General features: G+C 47.8%; 1 protein-coding gene across 3 annotated transcripts in view; it reads right to left on the bottom strand.

Moving 5' to 3' along the window:
- Positions 1-26,538, bottom strand: part of SPEN (spen family transcriptional repressor) — a 53,315-nt gene that overhangs the window by 21,207 nt on the left and 5,570 nt on the right. For all 3 annotated transcript variants that reach the window (XM_088463246.1, XM_088463247.1, XM_088463245.1), the window contains exons 2-3: positions 24,918-25,238; positions 21,778-22,251 (exon numbers count right to left, since the gene is read on the bottom strand). In XM_088463246.1, the coding sequence (XP_088319372.1) occupies positions 21,778-22,251; positions 24,918-25,238 (795 nt within the window). The remainder of the gene's footprint in view (positions 1-21,777; positions 22,252-24,917; positions 25,239-26,538) is intronic.

The raw sequence follows: 26,538 nt of genomic DNA on the forward strand, positions 1-26,538 counted from the left end.
TTTAGGCAGGTGTGCAAAAACCGCTGCAAAGTAAAAATGCTTTAAAAAAAAAATAGAAGTGTTAATAGTTTATTTTTTATCAATTAAAATGCAAAGTGAATGAACAGAGGAGAAATCTAAATCAATATTTGGTGTGACCACCCTTTGCCTTCAAAACAGCATCAATTCTTCTAGGTACACTTGCACACAGTTTGTGAAGGAACTCGGCAGGGAGGTTGTTCCAAACATCTTGGAGAACTGACCACAGATCTGGATGTAGGATTACTCAGAATTTATTGGTTTTTGTATTTTAGGCTCAGCAGAAACAAAAACATGTATACAAGGATGATGAAGAACCAGGACAGTTTACAAATATATAGCGTTCCCGCTAGGCTGTTTTAGCGGGGCGCGGCGCCCTGCCCTCCTTTTGGAGGGCAAAAAGCACCCTGCCCTCCAGGAGGAGGGCAGAAAGCGCCCTGCCCTCACAGCCTGCGGGTGCCGTTCTCACCCGCGGGGACGCAGTGTCCCGCGGGTAGAGAAACATGCGGTGACCCGGTCACCGCCGGAGAATAGACGCTGGGCGCATGCGCCCGGCATCTATTCTCCCTTTCTGCAGCGCTTGGGGGCTGCCCGGCATGTCCGTAAGCTCCGGGCACGCCCCCAAGTATGACGAAAAGGGGACGTGTCTTATAGACACGCCCCCTTTTCACGACCACGCCCCCTTTTCGGGCGCGCGCATAACATTGCCCTCTCTAGCTCCGGCGCCCTGCCTGCCGCCGGAGCTAGAGTTAACACTAAATATATATCACATATTCTCTTCATGTAACCCCACACAGATTCCATGATGATGAGATCGGGACTCTGTGGGGGCCATATTATCACTTCCAGGACTCCTTGTTCTTCTTTACGCTGAAGATGGTTCTTAATGACATTGACTGCATGTTTGGGATCGTTGTTCTGCTACAGAATAAATTTGGAGTCAGACACCTCCCTGTATTTCTCAGCCTTGAGGACACCATTAATCCTGACCAAATCCCCAACTCCATTTGCCGAAATGCAGCCCCAAACTTGCAAGGAACCTCCACTATGCTTCACTGTTGCCTGCAGACACTCATTATTGTACCGCTCTCCAGCCCTTTGGCTCAGAACTGGCAGAAACCAGTGGGACCCAGGTACATCCATCTACTGTTCGGAGAAGTCTGGCCAGAAGTGGTCTTCACGGAAGAATTGCAGCCAAAAGCCATACCTTCCACGTGTAAGCAAGGCCAAGCGACTCAACCATGCACGAAAACATAGGAACTGGGATGCAGAAAAATGGCAGCAGCTGCTCTGGACTGATGAGTCAAAATTATAAATATTGAACTGTAACAGAAGGCAGTTTGTTCGCCAAAGGGCTGGAGAGCGGTGCAATAATGTGTGTCTGCAGGCAACAGTGAAGCATGGTGGTGGTTCCTTGCAATATTGGGGCTGCATTTCAGCAAATGGCAGGTACTTATCCATCATGCAATACCATCAGGGATGGGTCTGATTGGCTCCGAATGTATTCTGCAGCAGGATAACTACCTCAAACATACAGTCAATGTCATTAAGAAGTATCTTCAGCGTAAAGCAGAACAAGGAGTCCTGGAAGTGATGATATGGCCCCCACAGAGCCCTGATCTCACCATCATCCAGTCTGTCTGAGATTACATGAAGAGACAGAAGGTTCTAAGCATTTCTACATCCACAGAAGATCTGTGGTCAGTTCTCCAAGATGTCTGAAACAATCTCCCTGGCGAGTCCCTTCAAAAACTGTGTGCAAGTGTACCTAGAAGAATTGATGCTGTTTTGAAGGCAAAGGGTGGTCACACTAGATATTGATTTTATTAAGATTAATTTTCTGTTCATTCACTTTGCATTTTAATTGATACAAAAACTAATTAACACTTACTTTCCAGCATTTTTTTCACATCTGCCAAAAACTTTTGCACAGTACTGTATCTGCTCATCGTGCTATGTGCATGAGCGGTCAATGGCACGCGCCGCCGCCGCCCCCCCCCCCCCCAGCGGGACCCGCGGCCAGATGATGGTTGTTCAGTGTGCATGAACCATTATCATCTGCAGATATATCAGTAAGGTGTGTACCCAGCTTAACGGGGTAATTCAACTGTTTTGTGGGCGCCTTAACTATTGGGAGCCCAATGTAGCAATGCAATTGTTGCTCCGTTCGGGCGCGAGAGCCGCTGGTGCCAACATTTCTGCTCGCACCCTCCTGAGGTGGCGAGCAGAAATATGCAAAAAGTCTGGTTTCCGCGCCCAAACCAGGACTTTAGATGCGTTTAACCGCTTTACGTGTCTACACCCAAAACAATCAAATTGCCCCGTTAGGCGTCCATTAATTATCACAGTCCAAAAAAAAAAAACAATTTTATATTCTCCCATAAGGGGGAAATTCAATTCAGTGCGATGAATTCAATTTGTCATTAGGCAACAGCGAAAAACACATCCATCAACAACGCCATAGCGGTGTGGAGGAAACTGGACGATACGTGCGCAGCTGGTGGCACATTGCCAGCAAATGAAAAAGTTATTCTGTGAGGTAATAACTAACGCTGAGCATGGCTGTGTATAAATGCCTATAAATACCCTATATATTACAGGCAGAATACAGTACAATAATAATAAAAAGTCTCTGAGCAAGTGTGTGCTCCACAGGCAAAGTAATATTCCCAGGCAGAGTCATCCAAGCGCAGGTTCAGCCTATTCCTGGATGCCTCTGTGTCCGTTATACAAGTGAACCTATTTATACTGTGTGTTTAGTCTGGTTTATATTCAGGCTTCCAAATTGCACCTATGCTGCATGGATATTTATAGTAGATGAACGCGGAGCACAATATTAAAGCCCTGCGAGAGGCCTCTTCTTGTATCGACAAGAACGAGTCTGACCGGTTTGGCTGACACCATTTGCTAGTGATTTTCCCTGGATAGATTATACCAGAAATACACAAAGACGGATAAGGAAACAAAGCTACCTTAGGGATCGTTCTCCGATATCTTTGCAGGCAGTGGAATCAGCAACACAGTCAGGATTTATCATGGACAGAGGACTTCGGAGGCAAATCACAGGACTTCGGGGGGGAGGGGGGGGGGGGTTGTAATGTGATACATACACATGGACGTCTCTGGGCGGGATGTTTCCGGCATCCCCGGCGGTCGGGATGGCGACATTACCGGCGCCGGAATAGAGACACCGGTAAGAATCCTGGCGCCAGCATACTGACCGCCGAGATGCCGAAGGTAAGTAGCGGGGTGGGGGTGAGGAGGTTAGGTTCAGGCACCAATAGGAAGGGTTAGCATACAGACCAACAAGTTAACCCCGTCGGGATCCCGGCGTCGGGATTCTGACCACCAGGATCCAGACTGTCTGTATTCTATATCGATCCCCTTTGCCCTCGCCGATCGCTCCCCTCAGCTTGCCGATAGCCTGCCCACACTTGGTCCGTCATGAAAATGAGGAGAAAAACTCCACATATAAAAGTTAGCAAAATATGACTTTCCCTGCAAAGGATCCTGTTTCATGGTAGCGCCTGAAGAGACTAAATCCTGGACTCACTAACAAACCAAGGCCAAGTGGTGACGGATGTGGATTAGGAGAGACAAGCAGAGATCCAACAACCGCAGAGGGAGAAATCGTCATTTACTAACTTAAAACGAATCAAAGGAAAGAATATAGGTACTCTGCATAGGAAATAAAAAAAACATTGTTTCCTTTGTTGGGAAGAAAATAGGTTACTAGGACAGGTCACTGGTTTCTCCATCGCACCAGACATCATACATAGAGAAGCCAATATATGTCAGGGTCTATTTATAGGACACCATTATGTTCCCACAGTACTTACCACGGGTTGGGTATGAAATCCCGGGTGTCGGGAAGCCGCTGTTCAGAATCCAGACGCCCATAAACACGGGTGGTATTTTCCCTAACCATCCCTCCCTGATGCCTAACCTAACCGCCCCCTCCCCACACCCTAATCCTAACACTCCCTCCCTGATGCCTAACCCTCCCCCTAATGCCTGGCCCTAACCCCGCTACCTAACGCTAACCTCCCCCTACACCCCATACTTACCTTCGGGATGCAAACGGTCAGGATAACGGTGCCGAGGTCCCGACCTGTCGGGATTTCGACGCTGGTATCTAGACCGTCGGCATCCCACACGCCGGGATGCTGACTACATCCCCTTACCACTACTGCATATGGAAACGCCTATAAAAGCCACGTGCCTGTATTTTACACGCAGATCCCAGGTATCATATCCCGTTTATACATGCTGGGTGCAGTAACCTTAATACGTAATTCAAAAGGGAAAAACCCAAATCAGTGGTTTTCTTCATTCCAAGCTGTAATCCAAGTGGAGAATTCAATTCAGAGCGAGTTTGTTAAGCTCCTGGGACGAGTGCCCAGGGCTATTTGTCTGCGCTGTGTAAACCCACTTAATTTGGGAAATGCAGTTTACCGCTACCAATGCCCAGGGCGTGATTCGGTTACCAGGTAGGGTAACACCTAGACTGGCCAGGAGGCACTAGTTAGCGCAGATTTCTGCTCACACTTCAGGAAAGTGCGAGTAGAAATCCACTAATCGTTGATTTACAGCGCGGTCTATTGAATAGCTCAGGGCACTCGTCACGGGAACTTAAACTCGCACTGAATTGAATTCAACCCCCAAGAGAGGTAATGATGTTATAAATCCACAGGATCCCTGCCACAGAACACCACTAAGTGGGACGCCCCCTTCGCCGTTCAGCCAATTACGGATGTGGGTAGAGAACAATGACCAGTGCTATGGACGGCGGATCGATTCCCGTCAGCGGCAGCCCGACAGGAGCAGAGTGCGACGCAGCGGAAGCCCGACAGCCCTGGAAATTCCAATCGTGGATAGGTAAGTATCCACTAACCTAACCCAACCCCCCTAACCCTCCCGGGGGGTGCCTAACCCTAAGTCCCCCCCGGGAGCCCTAAACCTAACCGCGGCTGTCCGCTCGCGGCGCCCGGCATCACTACGATCGTGATGCCGGGCGCCGGTCTCCCGGCGTCGGGGAAATGCGGGCGTCTACATCTAGACGCCCGGCATTTCACCCTTGCCGGGATAAGACAGTCGGGAAGCCGGCTGCCGGTATTTAGGCAGTCGGCTTCCCGTTTGCCTCCACTATGGACCATCTTTCCTAAAATCAGAACGGGTGGTTGAAGCCAGTTAGTTGGTTAGTATCACTGATAAATGCATAAACAAAATATACAATGGAACCACCCTGCTTTCAATTCCCCGGCATCCCCGCATTTATCCCTTCCTGTGGGCAGTATATTTATCAGGAACCAGGGACGTTCCTATCATCGGTCTTTCAGATATTTCAGGATTACAGCTCAGGAACAGACAGCAGATAAGCCAGTGGAGTGTTCCTATAAATGACACCCACCGATAGACTAAGGGCAAAATTTACTAAGCGGCGGCTTCTAAACCCCGGCGGTTTGGTGGTGGTTTGACAGTGGGTTCTAAAGCCCGGCGGTCTCTAATTGACAGCCCTGTTCTACTCTCAAATTAGTTTTGATGGCGGTTTTGCAGTGGTGTTGGCCTTAGTAAATTTGCGGATAGCAAAACCGCCGGGATTTAGAACACACCACTTAGTAAATGTTGCCCTAAGTGTGGCCTGAGTCCCGACCCACGTGGCTAAAAACAGGATTTTGGCACTTACCGATAAATCCCTTTCTCCGATTCCATAGGGGACACTGGAGAGCATAGACAGTGGGGTATAGACGGTGCTAAGTGGAGCTGTGGCACTTTAAATTTTTAATAAGTGTGACTAGCTCCTCCCCCCTCTATACCCCCCTCCAAGCCCAGTCTTAGAAAACTGTGCCCGAGGGGAGCTGAGAGAAAAACAAAACGGAAGAGGAGGAGGCGAAGCAAGCACACAGAACATATGAAAAGGATGAAATAACAGTAACACAACCAGAGACATCAAACAGTCCTATAACAGTCATAACATGACCACAACCCTGGCAGGAAGGAACGGCGCAGGGTGGGCGTCCAGTGTCCCCTATGGAATCGGAGAAAGGGATTTATCGGTAAGTACCAAAATCCTGTTTTCTCCTTCATCCACTAGGGGACACTGGAGAGCAGACACAGTGGGGGCGTCCCAGAGCGCCCATTACGGGCGGGAGAGCGCTGAGAACCCTGCAAAACAGGCCGGTCATACTACGCTGCAGAGGCTGCAAACCTGTCAAATCTATAAAACGAACAAAAGTAGGCCGGCCAGACCAAGTGGAATCCATGGAAACCCCGCGAGCAACCGCCCATGGAGCGAGTGGAATGTGCTGTAATAGAAGACGGAGGCTCTCTAGATGATGCCATATCCGCCTTTGTGATTGTCAGACGAATACAGCGGGCCAGCGACTGCTTGGAAGCTGAACAACCAGGACGAGCAGCATCATACAAAACAAATGAGTCTGTTTTACGTATGGCTGCCGCCCTCCCCACATAAATATGAAGAGTCCTAACACCCAAGTATTTAGACAAAGGTGAATATGTGGAAAAGACAGTACCACAGAAGGTTGGTTGAAGTGGAAAGCTGAAACCACCTCTGGAAGAAAGTCCATTCTAGTCCAGAGTTCCGCCTATCCTCGTGAAATACCAAGTAGGGAGGACAACAGGATAGACCTTCTAATTCAGACCCCCTCCTGGCATAGACCAGTGTGAGAAGAAGTGTTACCTTCCACGTAAGGTATTTTAACTCACCGAAGCCAAAGGATCAAACAGAGGAGACTAAGAAGGAAAGTACGAGATCCAGATCTCATGGATCAGTAGGAGGAGGTGGCTATAACCAAATAACACCTTGTCGAAAAATCTGTACCTCCGGTATCAATGCAAGCTACTTCTGGAAGAAAACCGTTAGTGCTGAAATTTGAACGCTCAGAGAACCCAACCGCAAACCGGCTAAAAGAACCTGCTTGCAGAAAAAGCAGAAATCGGGCTAGGTTGAATTCCATAGGAGGAGCCCCCCTACATTCACTCCCTGAAACATAAGTCTTGCAAATACGGTGGTAATGTTTAGAAGTAATTTCCGTCCGAGCTCTAAGCATAGTAGGGATTACCCTGGATGGGATCCCTTTACGTCTTAAGATGGCCCTTTCAACAGCCACGCCGTCAAACTAAGCCGCTTTAAGTCTGGATAGACTAAAGGTCCCTGTAGAAAGAGATCTTCTCTTAGAGGCTGAGGCCAAGGATCGTCGATCCGCAGAAGTTGAAGGCTGGAACACCAGGCTCTGCGAGGCCAATCCGTAGCTACCAATAGAACCCTGGCCTTCTTCCTTTTGGTGCGTTGTAGAATCCGAGGGAGTAGAGGAAACGGAGGGAACAGATAGACAAATTGGAACTGCCACGGTGTTAACAGTGCGTCCACTGCCACTGTGTCTCTCGTCCTAGATCGGTAGAGAGGCAGTTGATCATTTTGTCTGGATGCCATGAGGTCGATCTGTGGAAGACCCCACCATTGGACCAGCTGTTGAAAAACTTGCGGATGTAGTGCTCATTCCCCTGGATGCACGTCCTGCCAGCTGAGGTAGTCTGCCTCCCGATTCTTTACGCCTGGAATTAAGATTGCCGAGAGTGCCTCCACAAATTTTTCCGCCCAGGTTAGAATTCGGCTTAATTCTTTCATAGCCGTCCGACTTATGGTGCCGCTTTATCTGTTTATGTATGCCACTGTCCTGTTGTCGGACTGGACCCTGACTGCTTGGTCCCGCAACAGGTGACCTTCTCTGAACAGCATAGAACACTGCCCGCAATTCCAATATGATTCTCGGCAGTCGCTTTCTGTGATGTCCAGCGGCCTTGGAAGTGATGTTTCTGAACAGCTCCCCATCCTCTCAAACTTGCGTCTGTGGTGAGAAGAGTCCAATTCCACAGACCGAATCGCCTTACCTCCAGTAGGTGTACAGAGTTCAACCACCAGAGAAGGAATATCCGAGTTCTGGGACTTAACCTTACCCGTTGGTGAAAGATAAGATGGGATCCCGGCCACTGAGAGAGGAGGTCTAGCTGAAACGTCCTGGAGTGAAAGAGTCCTGGAGTGAAAGCAGCCTCGAATGCCGCAACCATATTCCCCAGGAGTCGAATGCAGACATGTACAGAGACTTGACGACATCGAAGGACCGTCATCATCTCCTGAATGGATGTTACCTTTTCCGTAGGGAGGAACACTCGCTGACATAAGGTGTCTATGATCATTCCCAGAAACTGTAGCCTCTGCATCAGTAGCAGGTGAGACTTGGGAAACTTCAGGATTCACCCATGATGAATGAGAAGGTTTTGAGTCACTGATATTTTTGTAGTAATTGGTCCCTGGAAATGACCTTCAGCAGAATATCGTCCAGGTAAGGAATAATAGTGATCCCTTGTTTCCGAAGGATAGAGATCATCACAGCCATGACCTTTGTGAATACTGATAAGCCGAAGGGTAAGGCCTAAAACTGGAAATGAGAGTTCCAACCTGCGAATCTCAGAAACGCCTGGAGATACGGACAGATAGGAACGTGAAGGAAGGCGTCCTTGATATCTAGAGATAACCCTGAATTCGCCTTCCTCTAGGCCCGCAATCAACGACTGAAGGAACTCCATCTTGAACTTGAAAATCCTTAAGTAAGGATTGAGATCCTTCAAGTTCAGAATAGGTCTGACCGAACAGTCTGGCTTCGCAACCACAAAGACTGGTGATGTCGGGGAACGTGGACCACCACTCTGGCGGCTGGAAGCTTGTCTATAGTTTGATGTAAAACGACACTCCTGTCGTTGGAATCTGGCAAACCTGTGGTAAAAAACCGAGGTGGAGGTTGAAACTGAAAGTCGAACTTGTATCTCTGAGTGATGAGATCCCGTACCAAAGTAAGCGTCTGTACAAGCTTTCGTCCATACCTCTCTGAAGTCCCAAAGATGCACGCTCTCACTCTGGGGTCCCCCAGGTGAGAGGGAAGCCCGTCATGTCACCTTTAAGGCGGTGATTCTGACATCCCTGCAGATTGTAGCTCAGAATTGCAATTATCACATAATCGGGAGTTAGATGACTGCCCCTGTGTAAACTTAACTAAGCAATTTTTGCAGGTAAATAGCTTTTGAGACGCCTTAGTCAGTCATGCTACATACAGACCCCACAGAAACAATATATAAATGTAGTGAAAAGGGTCAAAAGAGGAAACAGAGAGAGTCAGGAGAGAGTTACACTTGCCCTGATAGCGCTCCTAGCCGTGCCAGAAAATGCTGGGCATAGGAGGAAATAACCACTGATAAGTAGTTACTGATCCTGCCATAAATGGTCTCCTGACCTGCCTAAACCCCACTGTGTTACTTACAGTACAGGTAGGCTATCAGTTTCCTGCAGAAGACGCTGTTCCTCCGTATAATGGCAGCCAACACACTTCTGAGAAGCGCTGGGAGGAAGGAGTAGGACTCCAGAGCTAAGCTCCGCCCTCCGCTATGCGCTCATGCATAAAGCATAAGCGCGCTGTGAGAGGGAACTGCCCGCACAGCTGTTAGCGTCTGCCGTGACTCAGTTATCGGAGCCGCTATAATGACCGCCTGTGTAACCTGGCCACCTCACTAATTGAGGTAGCCAGGCATACTCACTGACTGCCGGACGCGGTGACTAGCAGGGGACTCAGTGCACGCTGCGTGCGGCGGCATGCCAACTCCCAGAGACCGAAGACTCATCCTCTAGTCAGGGACCCCAGGCGAACTGCAAGCAGTTGCGAGTGGGTCCCTGTTAGCAGTCTCCCACGGAGCAGAGAGGCAGGGGCAGATGCTGCCTGTCTGTCCTCAGCTTCAGCGCAGCAGCGCTACTGATAAAAAAAACCTAACACCCATAGGAAGAACCTGGTATACACAACCAGCTCTACTCGGGCACAAGCTAAAACTGGGGCTCGGAGGAGGTGGGGGGGGAGGCGGTATAGAGGGGGAGGAGCTAGTCACACTTATTAAAAAAATTTAAGTGCCACAGTTCCACTTTAGCACCATCTATACCCCGTCTATGCCTTCCAGTGTCCCCTAGTGGATGAAGGAGAAATGGCGACTACTGCACTGAAGGGGTTAACCCATGTATCGCGGCGCCATTTTCAAAAGAGACCTATCGGCGCTTGGTGCCAATTTCAAATGCATTACCGGCATCAGGCGCCGTGTGTGTAAATATTTTAATGTTACCTATGCGCCACAGCCCAGGAAGCTCCAGCGATGCAGGGAGAGTCGCTGTAGCCGGGAGTCTAGAGCCAGGCTGCAGAACACTGGAGCCTAGCTCCCGGGGCCCCACCAGTCCAAGTGGGCGATTCGATTGTTCTATCGCGCGCGATCTCCCGTTTAAAGTGCCGGGAGTTAGGGGGCGATTTTCAATTGATTTTGGGCACACATGCCTTTTCGCGCATTTAGCGCCCAACTAGACCAGGTTTAGCCAATTAAAACTACTGAACCCATCTAAAGACCTAGTTAGCTTGCCCAAATAGCAGTTCAGGGGGGCCAAATCCAGCACTTTTCGCACATTTCTGGTCACTGCCTAAGGAGGGTGCGAGCAGAAATGTTTTCACATGCAGCATTCATGCCAGGCGCCCATTACTCACAGGCGCGGGTGAAAACAACTGAATCTTCGACTCAAGTTAAAGCTCCGCCGACCCGTGCCGGGTGCAGGGTCGATTCAATAGTTTTGGGTGCCCCCCACTGGATGTCTATAAGAGTAGGTGCCCAACGGAGCAATTCAAGTGTTTCTCCGCTCAGGCGCCCATTAGTATTTACCGTGACCCAAAAGCACCGGGTTTAGCCAAGCAACGCAGCTAAACCTGTCTAAAGTGGTTAGAATGCCCAAAACAACGGACTTTGCACAAATTTATTATCGCACGTCAGGAGACTGCGAGAAGAAATGGTCCCCCCCCCCCCCCACCATCACAGCTTTAGGTGTCCGAATAGAGCAACAATTAATTTGCTCCGTCAGGCGTCCAATCATATAGTTCGCCTAGCAGGGGGTGTTCAAACAATTGAAGCTTCCCCTATGAGTCCTGGGCTGCAGGGCTAAGAGTGCCGCAGGCTGGGGGACTGGAAAGCTGGCTCCCAGTGCGGAGGGGGGACCAGGTGCTCCACAGCCCAGACCAAGCTGCACCGGGTGAGTGTAAATGAACAGTCGCTGCAGCCAGGCTGCAGTGCCGAGTGCCCCATGAGGAGGACCCGGAGCCTAGTTCCCAGCTCCCCAGCACTGCAGGGCTGTATTAACAAAGCCTAGTGATCACACTAAATAAAACATAGAAGATGGATAAAATGTATAATGTATTTTAAAAAGTATGTGCAGCACTGAGCCGGGAAAGGAGTACCTGAGCTGCAGCGCTGTGGTGTGTAAAGCACAGAGTATATCCATTTAAAATGTGTAACTGTATATTTAAAGTATAATGTGTTTTAAAATGTAAATATGTACTTACTTCTTTAATGGTCTAGTAGGAACTGTAGTGTTCACTCTAGGCCCGGCGCCGGGCAGGGTGCAGTACCTAGAGAAAGGGCACGTCTAAGCGTGCGCCTGAAAAGGCGCGTCCCCCTTTTCGTCACTCTTGTGGGCGTGCCCGGCACTTGCCGGGCTGCCCCCAAGCACTATCAGTGTGAATGGATGCTGGGCGCATGCGCCTGGCATCCATTCACCAGCGACTACTGCTACACCGCAGTTTTCCCCACCCGCGGGACACTGCAACCAGCAGGTGGGGACGTCACCCGCAGGCTGTTTCAGCGGGGTGCTGCGCCGGAGGGGTGGGTGCTTTTTGTCCTTTAGAGTTAGGGCAGGGTGCGGCACCCTGCTAAAACAGCCTGGCGGGAACGCTAGAACTGGTTCCTCCCAGGGAACCAGAATGTCCTCCCATGAAGACTCCTACAGCAAAGTGGTATGAGGAGATACAGGGAGAGCTGGCCAGCACAGACAGCTCATTGTTTCTTTGGCGCTCTCACTCTGTGGTCAAGAGACTGTTGCCTGGAGATCTCGCCTCCTTGCCTCTAGAGCCCAAATTCGTCCAGAGAGGGTGAAAAGGTCCTCAGCAGTAGCAGTAACCTGCTAGTACAGTTTTAGAGGAAAATATCCCCCCACACCAGACTTACCGGCACCTGGGTCTCAGGTACAGAGGAGCGACCACTGCGCACTGTCCATTAGGGACAATGTTACCTGTGTGCACGCATTGCACTACTGTGACATCTGTATGCTCTTACTGTCCAAAGTACTTTCCACAAGGGACTTCGGGCCTGATTCAGACTTGGGAACAGAGTAAGATAGAGAAAGTAACTGTGCACCTGGACAAACCATGTTGCAATGCAAGGGGTGCAAATAGATACATTTTTTGTGAATGTGGGGTAAAGAATGGCTGCTTTTGCATGTAGCCCACAAATCCTGGACAGCTTTATTTTTACACTGCAATTCATATTTCAATTTGGACCCCTCTCAAATCGAAATATCTCTGCACATGTTACATCTGCCTCACCTGCAGTGCAGCATGACTTTACCAAGATGCAGTGTTACTTGCTTTATCTTACTCTATTCCCAACTCTGAAATAGACCCTTAGGGGTAAATTTACTAAAGTGAGAGTTTTTAGAAGTGAGTTTTAAAAATGATGTTGCCCAAAGCAACCAATCAGATTCTACGTAACATTTAACTAGCACCTTCTAGAAGATAATATCTAGAATCTGATTGGTTGCTATGTGTAACATCACTTTTAAAACTCACTTCTAAAATCTCTCACTTCATTGAATTTACCCCTTAGTCTTTAAATACTTATGAGCAATAAACATCTTGCCTTTAAGATGCCTGCATCTCCCTTTATCCTGTGACTACCAGAACAGCGTAAAAACGCTATTCCGTTCTCCGGCTGTTCTGGATTGAGCCCAGTGTCTCCAAGCTGAAACCCTCTGCCAGTTACCAGTGTAGACTGGTCCATAGTGAGAGACCAGTGAGAATTAGCCGACACTACCCAGGAAGTATTGCACATACCCAGAAGTAAGTGGATCCAGGCATCTGGGAGAAGTGGTTCGAGGTGCCAGTGTAGGAGCCTGGGTGGAACAAGCAGTACCAGGCGCCATTTTAGGATCCTGGTGGTGGCAGCGAGATACTCAATCACTACGCAGTGGGAGGAGTCAGTGACAGGTGGTTACCGACAGCGAGAGGGAATCCCCAGGAGTGATTAAGTAAATCCACTCAGGGACAAGCAGCCACTCACTACTCCGTCTATAATCTGTGGGCGCCTGGACGGTCAAAGGATTACACCAAAATATTTCGATAGCTTTTTTGTTAACCTTGCACAATTACGATGCACATATACGGGTGTTCCCAGACTTCAGAAAACACTTACTAAAGACTAGAATAAACCTCTTGTGACACAGTTTAGTGACCTAACTGGAGGCTTCGCTCTCTCCATGCAGCAACTTATACGGAAGGGAAAGTTATTCATTCATGAAGAATGTTTCAGGAAGAAATAGTTTGAGAGCCATCGCTCATTTGACCTAGTAACTGGCAGGAGTCATTACCATAAACAGCAACCGTGGAAGTTGTCAGGCAGGTGAGAGGGACAATAGGAGAAGGCGGGGTGGCCAAATTCCTTATTGGCTTCTGGAAGTAAGTCAGAGGTGATTAGTGTTATTAGCCGCAGGGGCACGATGTCTGCTCAGGTAATTGAGTAACTTGCCCAGAAAATATTTGGAGAACGCACACCGTGAACCCTACACGTCTAGACTCCAGGTGGGGGAATTCAATCAGTTTTAATCGCAGCTGTAACGAATGGGTGCCCGACGGAGCAATTTCAATTGTTGCTCCGATCGGGCGCGAATGCCGCGCCTGGGGACACATTGCTGCTCGCAGCTTTCTGAGGTGGCGAGCAGAAATGTGCGAATAATCCGAGGCTTAGCCATCTTGCACGGATAAACCCGGGGCTTTTGGGTGCAATAAGTGCGATAATTAATGGGAGCCAAAAAACAACTGGATTGCTCTGACGGCGCCCATTAATTATCGCTGCCCAATCAACAACTGAATTCCCCCATATATGTTATATAACATGATACAACAGGTAGAGCTGTAGAGTGTATACAGCCTGCTAAGCACAATTTCAGGGACAGCACCATAAACATAGCCAGCGCCTATACATGGTATTTGCATTTGATGTGCGATGCCCTTCCTGGCAGAGAACTTGTCCCAATAGCTAATGGGCAACTCTTCATATTAATCATAGTAAGAAAATTCCAGGCAAGGTGAAAGGTAATAAGATCATGTCCTCAGTGGTAGGACACAGCTATCATCTAATAAGTGCTTTGGTGGCACCTAGAGATATTTTCCTTGGGTGGAGAATTCCTTGTCATGACCTGCGAGATCCATCGCTGTGGCTGCATAATCAGTTACCCATCTGCTCCCATATCATCACATTACACAGTCATTATCTAGGATGACATATAGGTCACACGTAGTAATCCGGAGGCCTGACGTGCCACATGTACAGAAAGCAGTGTCGGTGGGGACCTCCCACAATAAGCATGTTACACTCACAGGTTGACCCCCCCACTCACTCGCATATATGAAGGAGAACAAAGGTCATGGCAAGGGGACGGGATGCCACCTGTATCTGGTCTGTCAGTAAAATAATGTCCTGCACATGAGGCTTCACTGCTCGATATTTAACCAATATAGAAGCACACAGGAACCTCAACTACTTATTGCAGAATATGAGGCAGAAAGGGAAAGAGAAAAAAAAAAAGACCACCACAAATAAATTTTACTACCTGCCAGCCCTATTTGCTGAACCCACCAGGGTCTTTGTGGCCTGTAATGGTCTGTGCTGCACTATTACACATAGCGCTGGGATAGTTGCAGACATGGCGTTGAGGACTCTCCCAAATGTAATTTACAACATCACAAAATTTACAGGGGAGGGTCACTGACACCCGCCGGGCACAGAAGAGGGGGTGTGCATTACGCCTAGGGGGTCGCTCTGAGTTAATTGTGCTACACATGATCTTATGAAGATTATTTTTGGGGGGAAATAATCAAAATTTGCTAAATATACTTTTGTGCACATTTGATTGGACTTTTTTTTGTTCCCAATAAGGCGATTCAATTTAACAGGAATTGAACAGCGCCGGGAGTGAGCTCCCGGAGATACTTAATTCAGCGCGGTTTAGTCCAACTAATGATTTCTTCTCGCACCCTCAGGAGAGAAATCAGACTGCAGTGCCAGCCAGAAGGCTGTTTTCCGGCTTAGCGCAGCGCTAACAACCTCCCGGCCGGCACTTTAGTCGGAGGAGGATGATGATTTTCCCGGCTAAACACCCACGTTAGGTCGCGAGAACCGGTATCCTCCGGCTTAACTGCTTCCTGTTGGAGTAAACATTGCGGTGAATTGAATAGCTCTCGGAGCTCCCTCTTGACACCATTTAATTCCCGCTGAATTGAATCGCCCCATATAATTGGTAATCTCTCTCTCTGACTGCTAAACTAAAGCATGCACAATTTTGGTCTGTTGCCCAATATGTAGGATTCTATCGCAGCAGCAGATGTTACACTCACGCTGTACGAAGAGCCCACAGGAGGGCTCAATAAAACCCTCACAGGCCACAATATAATGGTACATACTCCCAAAGCCTTGTGTGCCTGGTCTCTGGCTAATGATCCCAGCTCTGCAAAGTCATGATCACAGAAAGGGAAATCACAAAGTGGGTACAAGGCTACAGTGCCTTCATTTGGGCCAACGTGAGAAGCCACATTGGGCCGTACAGACATAGATTATTATTATAATGAGACTGACCATCTCCCTCTATTAAGACTGCGATGGAGCAGGAAGTGATCATTCTGCCGCAGGTGAACGGTGTAGGAGAAATTTCTCTATTACTACACAGGTCATACAGAAGAAACAAATTTATGACATACAAAAAAGGGTTTATGTTACTCAACATAACCAGTTGTTAGCTTTCTCCTATGCATTTTAATTCTTTTAAACTGTGCTACAAAATGAGAGAATCTGATTGGCTGCTGGAGAACTTTGCCTTTTACCAGTTTTCATATAAATGGGAGGAGAAACCTAGACAGTATATACGTTTTCACCGTCCAAACACAACTAGCATTCTTGCTGGGCTGTTTCAGCGGGGCGTCGCGCTCTGCCCGGTTTTAAAAGGCTAAAATGTGCTGATCATAGCCCGACGCAGGCAGACCCGCGGCTCCCCACCCCCCCCGCAATGCCTCTCCCTGCTCCCACCTGATCAAGAAGCTACAATAAACACCTAAAGCAGAGAGAAAATGATACTTTCCTGTGTTTACCCGCATGAATAGAATTTATATTACTCAGTATTCCCTAAAATGTTAGCTCCAGATATTTAGACTGAGCAACAATTGAATTGCTCAGTCGGGCACCTTAAAAAAATAGCCGCCGGATGAACAACTGAATTGCCCCCCTCTGTATCCCAATGCAATCTCCAGCACAACCCGGGGGTTCTCTCTATAACCTTCTGCCCATAATACACTCGTCTTGCAGCCTTTCCCTGTCTACCATCCTTTAGCCACATTTGGGATACAATATACACATTTTATCATTGGTTCAGGAAATCGTTACAAAATAGCAGCTACATTGTGATGACCGATTCATGAAGGAGCCATGAGGGAAAACAGAACACAAGTTTAGGAAATGTGGGTCTTGTTAGTTTGTGAATTTCATTGTAACAGGATCATTTTTATGAACTTTTGGTTTTCTGCACATTTTAAAAGGAACTGCACTTGCCCCATTTGTTTTCTGAATGCCCCTGTACAATGCCACAGACAAATACACGTCCCGTGAGATCGCTGCAAGACATCTCCACAATCTTTGGGGCGGAATTCAATTCTTTTCATCCCCTATCGCGCCCGACGGAGCTATTCTATTCTTGCTCCTGTCGGGCGCGATCAGCTGCCAAGCGCTACATTTCAGCTCGCAGCCCCTGGGGGATGAGAGCTGAAATGTGCGAAAAGTTACATGTTTGGGCGCCCAAACATCACTTTTCGTGATCGCGCCCAGCACTTTGGTCGGGGATAGCCATTTTACGCGGCTAAACCCGACCACTTTGGGTGCGATCAGCGTGAAACGCTGGGACAATTGAATAGCGGCCCGCTATCTCCTGTCACTTTAGACGGGAGATGCGGGCCGCGAAATCAATTGAATTCCGCCCTGTGTGTTATAAGAGGTTCAGGCGATAGGTTCCCAATCACACAGACATATGGGGTTTTAACAATTTTACAACCACACAATACATTGATATCAACTAGGGGATAAAGTGAACTTTCCCTTTAAGAGGCGACCTCACATATACAGGACAGAGTTCAAGTATCAGAGGCTGCCATTCATCAGTTACACTCAGAGGACACAGGGCAATCCGAGTGGGGTTGGGGTTGTGGGGGGGGATGTGAGAGACACTGTTTGCACACTGACATGAAATAGCCAGGTCAAGTTATACATCAACCCTGTACCTGGACAAGGAGCAGCAGACTGCAGAGATTAATTGACTGCGTAACCTGCAAAGTGATAATAATGACAGAATCCCGCCTGGTGTACAGTACAATAAAGAGGATTCGACAACAGGTCTGTTACTTTATACTATGGATAGAGCTGGGTGCCAGGCCTTCACCTCTCCTGGAGATGGGATAAAGTAACAGGACAGGACATCTGGCTCCTAAACTAACCCAAGTTACAGCAGCCCACTTCTTTACATGTAGCATACGAAGCCATGTGCCAGGGATGGCCGAGTGTAAGGAGCCGGGAAAATGGCTGACCATGTCTATCATATGGGTGTCTACACTACCAAGGTGAATGAAGGCATCTCTGCCATGGCCGACTAGTTATGGTGAAGCCAAGGCTTGAACCCCGCATTACAAATAGGATGAATACTTTAGTGCGCAGCACAACCTATTGCTCATGCGTGAACGTGAATACTACCGGAGCAATATACCGCACATGACTACATCTCACCTATTATCTCAGTACACACACAAGAGAAGGAGCCGCAATTGTACACGTTAGTGTCCCCCGTGCTGACACCTCTCACTCCTCTATACTTGTTCCCTCATTATACAGACCCTTCTGGCCGGGATCAGGCGAGACACTGACATAAACCAGCTCCCTGTGCAGTTGGAGCAGACTGAGCGTGCGAAAACCACTATTCAGTCTATTACATGACTGGGTGACGTGGCTGGGGCATGAGGCATTTGCTCCTTGTGACTATATAAAAGCTACATTCCCGTGGACAGAAGCTGAGACCATAAACCCACTGCCTTCATTGTACGTAGGCGACAGGTACAGCTTAAGCTTACTACAGCCCGTGTGGCACAAACCAAACCTGCCTGTAATATCGAAAGGGATAGAAGCAACTGGCAGATCCTGTAGCATCTGGTTATGGTCCTATAGAAACCTAAACAAGTATCCATCATGGTGAAAAAGGACTTTGGTGTGGTGTCTCTCACAGCGGGAATGAAGCCACAGGTTATTCTGCCTAGTGGCCCAACAGCCGGGCCTCATACGATTTCATCACCCACCCTCTAGTTTCATCAGCCAGTTTTTGGTTCTATATAAGACAACCAGCTAGGTACAAAAGGTCAAAACATACTAAGTGTAAGATAGCGAGATTTGGGTCATCCGAGTATGCAAGGGACCTGCACGGACCCCAGATAATCACTCATCTAATAAGTGGCAATGATGGTACTGAAACAGCCTCTTCATGCAGGGTGGAAAGAGGCAATCACAGTGCTGCAGTGTTCTCCCGAGGATCAATTTCACGGGCGCTCTACTCTGCTTTTTTTTTTTTTTTTTTTTAAACATGCCACCCGGCACTATCCTACTCCAGGGGTATGACGGGCAAAATGAGAGTCGCGCAACGCTAACGCTACTGTGACAGGCACAGAAACAGGATTCCCACCCTCGTCTATAAGAGGCAGGATGCGATTTGGACGGCGGGAACCATGCAGAAAGGGTAGATGGAGAGTGCAGATGTGTACGGCGTCATAGCGAGCAGCGCTGGGCACAATTATCTCTGTGCCCAGCCAGCAAGTGGGCAATGTCCAGATTACACTGCCCTCTCCCGACATGCCGCCCGGCTGGCAAAGTTTTCAGGGTGAGAACACCGTAACTCTGTGCTGCATGTGGATGCTGCCTTGTGGGACGGTAATTAAAGAGAAACTCTACCCTTTATAGCATGGGTCTTCAACCTTGGCCCTCCAGCTGCTGTGGAACTACACATCCCAGCATGCCTTGCCACCGTTTTGATATAACAGCATGCTTAAACTGTAACAGGGCATCCTGGGATCTGTAGTTCCATAGCAGCTGGAGGGCCAAGGTTGAAGACCACTGCTTTATAGTAATAACCACCTGGCAGCCCGTAACCATCTATACAAACTGCTCATCGCCAGGTTTTTGTTTTCACGGCAGCTGAGGAGGAATCGATAACACAATAGCTTTCTCTGACGGTATCAGTCAGCCTGGGAGGAAGCTGCATATACAGGAAGTACAGAAATGCACAGTATTGTTCCCTAGGACAGTGTGGAATCTAACAGCGGGGATGCTGGAACGAGGCCGTACGTGCACACAGAACTGCTAATGACAGTGCACAATCCCTCTCCCTGGGCTCTCTGTAACATATCCGGGTTAATTGGAAAGCAGTTCACACTCTGCATTAATCAGAGCCTCCCCTCCCCCCCACCCTGTGTGCTGCCAGTATGAGGAAGTGCAGTGTGCTCGGCCTGGGAGGTGGCACTCGGCCAAATGAAACTGGATTATTCCAGCCCAGACTGGCTGCAGACACACAAACAAGGGGCCTTATCCTCCGGGCAGCTCGTGTGGCTGTGTGGCCAGAGCTCACTCCCCGAGGCTCCCTACAGCAGGGATGCATCTGACCGTGCTTGCGGTTCATTCCCACGCACAGGGGACACGCTTCAAAGGGCAGATAGCGGGGCCTCGCCTCCGGCTTCCTGCGTTTTAAAGCTTGATAAAAATAAAAGAGCAACTAAAAATAAATCGGCACATTTCAAACAACTTCCATCACGTTTGAAACTTTGCCACATTCAAATGCAGAGGAGGAAACGGGCGAGTGTGGTAACGTCATCCGCAGAACCCTGCAACGTTCCTCGCTGACATGAGAGCACCACGTGGCCTGGGCAGCCGGTGGAAACAAACCTCCCTCACCGAGGCCACAAGGAAGATTTCTCGCCCTCGACGTTATTTAACGGGATCGCACCGACAGGTCGCCGCCAGGAGGCCATGCAATAATGCGCATTAATAGCATGCTGGAATTTTGATCAAGGTCATGTTGCACATTGAATCTGTTTTCAGCCAATCTCATCATCGCTAAGCACGGCATGCTAAAAATTACACCCACTATAAACATAAAATATATGCGAGAATTAAAAATGACCGATCCCTCACAGGACAACATAAAAAAAAAAATGTACACTAAAACTCAATATCCATGATTGCAGACAGATCAAATAATTTTATCAAAAGTGACAAAGAATTATAGTAAAACGTTATTATAGAGACTCGTATACTGAGCCTCTTATTATACTGCAGCTGGTGGCATCACACTATGTATTTACCACGCAGCACCAGACCCTACAGTTACCCCATGAGGGCGATTCAATTCAGCGCAATGCTGAACAGCCCGGGGAAGTAGTTCCTGGAGCCATTTAATTCCCTGCGCTGTTAAGTCCGACTAAAGCCACTTAAGACGCGTGACTTAAACCGGGTGTTTAGTTGCGCTAACCGCCATTCTCTGATTCAAGTGCTGACCGTGAGGCTTTTATTGCCGCGCTAAGCTGATAAACAGCATCGCGGTCGACACTTTAGTCGGATGTCTGCTCGCACCCTCAGGAGGGTGGGAGAAGAAATCCTTTAGTCGGGGGTAACAGCGCGGTGAATTGAACAGTTCCGGTGGACTACTTCCTGGGGCTATTCAGCATCGCTCTGAATTGACTCGTCCCTATGAGACACAACAGCAGTTCTACAGGTAAACAGCAGACCAGGCCGACTAGGCCCCCTACTCCCCTACTCAGGGGCACCAGATATTGGCTGCCAGGGAAACTACCGCAGTAAATTTCACTCCTGGTTTTATATTTTGCACCATAAATCGGAAAACCAGAATACTTGGAGATACCAGACCATGAGAACACAACTTACAAATGGCGCTAGAAGCCGTATAAAGACCAAGTCATCAGTTACGAAAGTAAAGGAAAAGCTCATGGATCTCTTGCATGCCCGATAGAGACAAAGATCAGGAGGCTGGGCGCACAGACCATTACAACCAGCACAACTGACCACGTAAGCATCAGCTTAGGAGGCTCGGACTGTGCGCAGGACACTGACACACATCTGTGCGCACTGGAAGCTCAGGGACACATGACGCATGCAATAAGGATTTGTCTGAGGGTTACTGTATCAACACAACTGTAAGCCCTTATTCTCATTCATACCGTACCATTCTTACATCACTAATCCCTGCACAAAACGGACAGTAATCCTCCACCACCTCCCGTCATAGGATCAAGCTGTACCTTGTACCTCAGCAGCATTTACAGACAAATCAGTCACTGGCAATAATTCACTATATACTCTTCCTATTGACAGCACTGTTTAGAGAATAAAATGCACTAGAGACCTCTGCACCATAGAGAGCCACATGAGCTGAAAGACATCATTAAACCAATCAAAACCAGGCAGACTCCGCCAAAGCAACTCATCCACCATCTTCTATCCCAGCGCAGCGGCTGTGGGACCTACCTGTCGCTACTTGTACTACTGCTGCTGCTGAGAGAGTCACTACTGGATGATCTACTCCTGGAGCCACTGCCGCTGGGCGACCGGGCAGGCCTTGACGCTTGGCTGGCCAGCCTCTGCGGGGACTGGTTCCTAGACTGGGATGAATGGGGCGAGCGACTCCTGCTGTGCTGGTAGTTCCGGTCAGGGCGCCTCCCTCGTACCTCCCTGGTAATGTCGTTTCTGTAAATATCCCTGTGCACTACACTGGGTAATGTAAACTGCTCCCGGGTCCTAGACTCGTAGCGCGGATCGTGAGCATCAAAGCGGCTTGGACTGCGGCGAGAATTATAGTATATTCCATGTTGTAAGGTCCGGTCACGTGGGTCTCTATAGTAATCCTGGTCATAGTGTCGTGTCCTTTCGAAGCCAGCAGTCCCACGTTCATGGTGTCCATAGGCACTGTGTTCATATGATCGCTCCCGTGTTTCAGAAGCCCTGCGTTAAGAAAGGGATAAACTGTTCAGTCTTCTGTCATGTCAGAGTTTCTAGGAGATTTTTTCATGCAGTCATTAACGTGTATCAGTAACATTATCTGCTACACTATGTACAGTGTACACCGTGCATGAGTGTGTACGTGCGGTAGGAATTTCATTACTCATCACATTGTTTTACTTGATATTTGGTGGTGCATTTACTAAAGCTTCCAAAAATTAAAAGTGGTGTTGTCCACAGCAACCAGATTGTAGCTATCATTTCTTGATTGCATCCCAAAATGATAGACAGAATCTGACTGGTTGCTACGGGTAACACCACTTTTCATGTTTAGAAGCTTTGGTAAATCTACCACCCAAAGAGGAACATGAGGGGATTTTAGATGATTACATTATATAATCTAATTGCTTAATGTGATAAAAACCCTACAAAATATAAATAAAACTTAAGAGTGATCGGGCAGCAAGTGCGGGCTATTAGCCTTTACAGTAACCTGAGCTCATGGCTGGGGTAAGGATCCATCAAACAGTACAGATAATGATGGCTGATGTGGACAGACTTACAAGCACTCATTTACTGTGTGCTAAATCTATTAGCATATATTTAGTGGCTGTGCTCTCCCGCTAATCAAAGCTTTGCCAAGTGTTGCTGAGCCCTGACACTGGCTGGCCGGAACGAGAATCAATTACGGGACTACTACATATTCGCTTCCATGTGACGCTAGTGACATCATTCATCTTATTATTCATCACTTATCGGGGTCTGCAGATAACGAGCAGAGTAGTCTGCAACCTGTCCGAGCGGAATCGGTAGAACTTGTTGTGTACTAGTTACACATTGGTAAGGAGTGTTTCAGGCCGGAAATCGTGGCTTCTTCAGAAAGCTATACGGCACCAGTCATGGCAAGAGATGGGCCAGTGAGAAAACATGGACAACAAGTCCACTACGGACCATTGGTGCTACAACTGCTTAATGAGCGACTGCTTATCCTCCCTCATTCTCTTCGGGTCACACACTGGCTGCAGGAGGGAGTCGGCCTAGTTACGCTGGGTCTTCAATAAATTTATCCTGGTCTGCGCAGCCTATCTTACACCTCCTGGCCCGGGCCGATCATAGCTTTCGTGTTTGCAAAGCAGAGTCTAGAATTCCCCAGTGCTGAGATTAAGCCCCAAGTATTAAGAACATCCACTTACACTATAACAGAAATATCACTTTATATTTAGAATGTCTTCGGCATTGGCGAAAGCACCGAGGCATAGGGAACAGGAAACAGATTTTCACTGTTATGTATTAGGAAAGCAGAAACATAGAAGAGTGGGGACACTTAGCAATACAGTTATGGGAGACATCAGTACAGCTGCTATATAGAGATTAACAGTAGAGAGGAAGAGGAGGAAGTCAGTGCTGACAAAGCTGCTGGTGAATCTATTACTGCTATGTTCTACAGGGTTAGTAGAAATACAGGAGGACTTTGGGTTAGGAGAAGGGCGGAATATATACAGGGCAGGACATACCAACCTTTTCCGAGTGAGGTAACACGACCTACAATCCCAATTAAATCTAGGGAGTGATTTGAGAACATAACTTCCCCAATTTGGTCCCTTTTTAGGGTAAATCCACCTTCCACCTTCTCAATGAGGCAAATAGGACAAGGGTTTCAAAGGGTTTTGATGAACCAAGAAAAAAAAAAATAAAAAAAAAATATATGTATATTCTTAGGAAACCAAACCGAAAAAAATTCTATACATAAAAAAAAAAAAAAATTAAAAAACGGAGCAATCCACTGAGGAACAGCATCCTACGGGAAGAACCGTTTATACCTCTCTCCAACCCCCAAACTCCGCTCATCGGCACCATCCACTGTGGGTTTTGGAACAAAAAAAAAAAAAAGTCTCCTGTATTAGCTGCTGTTTCTGCAAATCCACCATCCTCTCTGGTTGGAATAAGCCTGTAATTCACATGGTTACTGTACAGACATCCAGACAGTTGTCATATCCACCAGCCACACATTACCAAATGTCAAAAGACACCTTTTCTTGCTTTTAATAAATAGATTTCAATGAGCCTTAACCATTAATCATCGTCGTTGCTTTAATCATCCGTAGGTCCATTGTTCAGGAAGAGTTTCATATTCCATATTACATTCCAAGTCACACCGGTTTTATATCGCCCTGTAATAGAATAATTCCCATCGCAAGCAATCGGTGTAGAGCCAAAACGCACGGTCTTCAGTCTTCAGAAGCCATTGTGATGCATACACAATCCACAGACTATCGGACGCGTCCCATTGCGGAGAGCAATCCCTGTCCAAGGCCAATTCCACCAGCATGGTTGGACTGTACATAACACCCCAGCGGTAGCATGTAATTCCAAGGATACATCCACACAGACAGCAGTGCTAGCCCATAGAGAGGATAATCCATGTGGGAAAACGTCATACTTCTGCTTACAGAACGCCAGGACATACATCCAGCCAGCTACAGGAAGACTCCCTTACGGAGCACCAAGATCCCGGCCACAGGATTCACTTGTTTCCAAACCCAAGAGGAAGCACACAGATTTCCCAAAGTGTTACATCCATCGGAGGGGACCTAAGAGTTTTGTTTTTGTTTTGTTTTTCTCACCATATAAAATACAAAATACCTGCCTAGAGAAACCTTACAACTTACCCATCAAGTCTCCGCTCATAACGTCCTTCCCGCGTATGAAGTGACTGTGGGGGACCATAAGTGGGCCCCCCACTACCTCCTCTGAACCCAGAAACCTCTCTACTACGAGATGTTATGGAAACTGTCTCATCCAAAACACGGGCAGCAGTCGGAATGGTGCCTGGTTCGTTATAATCCGTCCGAAGGTCTCGGTCCCCCATTTTATTGACAGCATTATGTGCCTTCTGTGCACTTTTAATATCCACAAAATCGACAAACGCTGCCACGCCGCCATCAGATCCCCTTTTAGGTAAAATTTTGACACTTTCAACGCGTCCATATCTGGAGGAGGAAAAAAAAAAAAAAAAGAAGAGAAAAGCAAAAAAATATTACAAAATAATAAAAGATCATTTACACAATTTTTACTGTCACAATTCACACAGTCATTGTTCCTGTTGTTAGTGTGAGGTGCCGCCGAAACATAAACCTTTCAATTAATGCCATTTCTAGGACTAAACAGATTTGCAATATCCTGAACGTACTCTTAAACCATCCATTTGAGGATCCCCAATTCCAGATATGCTCAGACTTTGAAATTATCATTGCCCCCTTTAATAGTTTTGCAATTATGTTAGGATATTCTGTACATACCAGCAGCACCCAAGTCCAGGTCACCTAAGGTTAGTTTATTGGGAGAGGAAGGGGGGGGGGGGGACCTAGAACAGTGAAAATGTTCAACCAACAATCCCAAATCATTAAATTGACAGCGACAAATTTAATTTCACCATTGGAACTTTCTTAAGGGCGAGTCCTAACCCGTTCAGGCAGTGACGTCTCTGGAAATGTGAATATTTCAGCCCAAAGGCTTGACACTAGGACTCCGAGGCCTTTACGCAGTACACCTGGCGTGTAAGACACCTGGCGGCAGGTAACGCCACACCCAGGGTGTTTCGTGTCTAAACGTGCTACTTCTTTCAGAAAGGGAATTTAAGGCCGAATATATATGTCCTAAAGACTGAAGGATTCCCCCTAAGAATACAGCATTACATTATACATATATATATATTTATGTTACAATATGGTTGGGGTGATCGCATTAAACATGGTTAGATTACACTGTTGTGAGAGTTTCTGAACTACGGCAGAGGACGGAATCTTCCACCCTACAACGCCGTCTGCCTCCCACACATCTGGAACTTATTGCCGGCCATGCTTAATTCTCTCCACAAAACAAAGGAGAGAGAAATATCTGCCGTTACTCCTCTAACCACAATACTGCCGACTGCCCAGATATGCATCTAATACACAGGGGCTCTGCCACAGCCCCCTCCAGACAGACGGCTCTTTCTTGTGTTTGGAGTGTGTGTGTGTTTGTGGTGGGGAGGGGGGGGGGTTGGCAAAACAGAACTGGGAATTGTAAAACAGATCAGTGCAGAAGAATTATCACTGAGGACAGAGGAGCTGGATAACAGGGCGAGGCGTAGCCAAAGCCTTCACACACCACCAGACTCAGGGATCACTCATTAATCGTGCAGCTAAACCTGGGCAGATTATTTTCACTGAAAACCTTTATTTCACTGTTTCCCAGAATGCCCTTCTTATTTCATGCATGCTCCGGGCCCGGCAGTGTAGATTCCTTACA

The sequence above is a fragment of the Taudactylus pleione genome, unplaced genomic scaffold (assembly GCF_031769625.1).
Source record: "Taudactylus pleione unplaced genomic scaffold, aTauple2 ptg001334l, whole genome shotgun sequence".
In the NCBI taxonomy this organism is placed as follows: domain Eukaryota; kingdom Metazoa; phylum Chordata; class Amphibia; order Anura; family Myobatrachidae; genus Taudactylus; species Taudactylus pleione.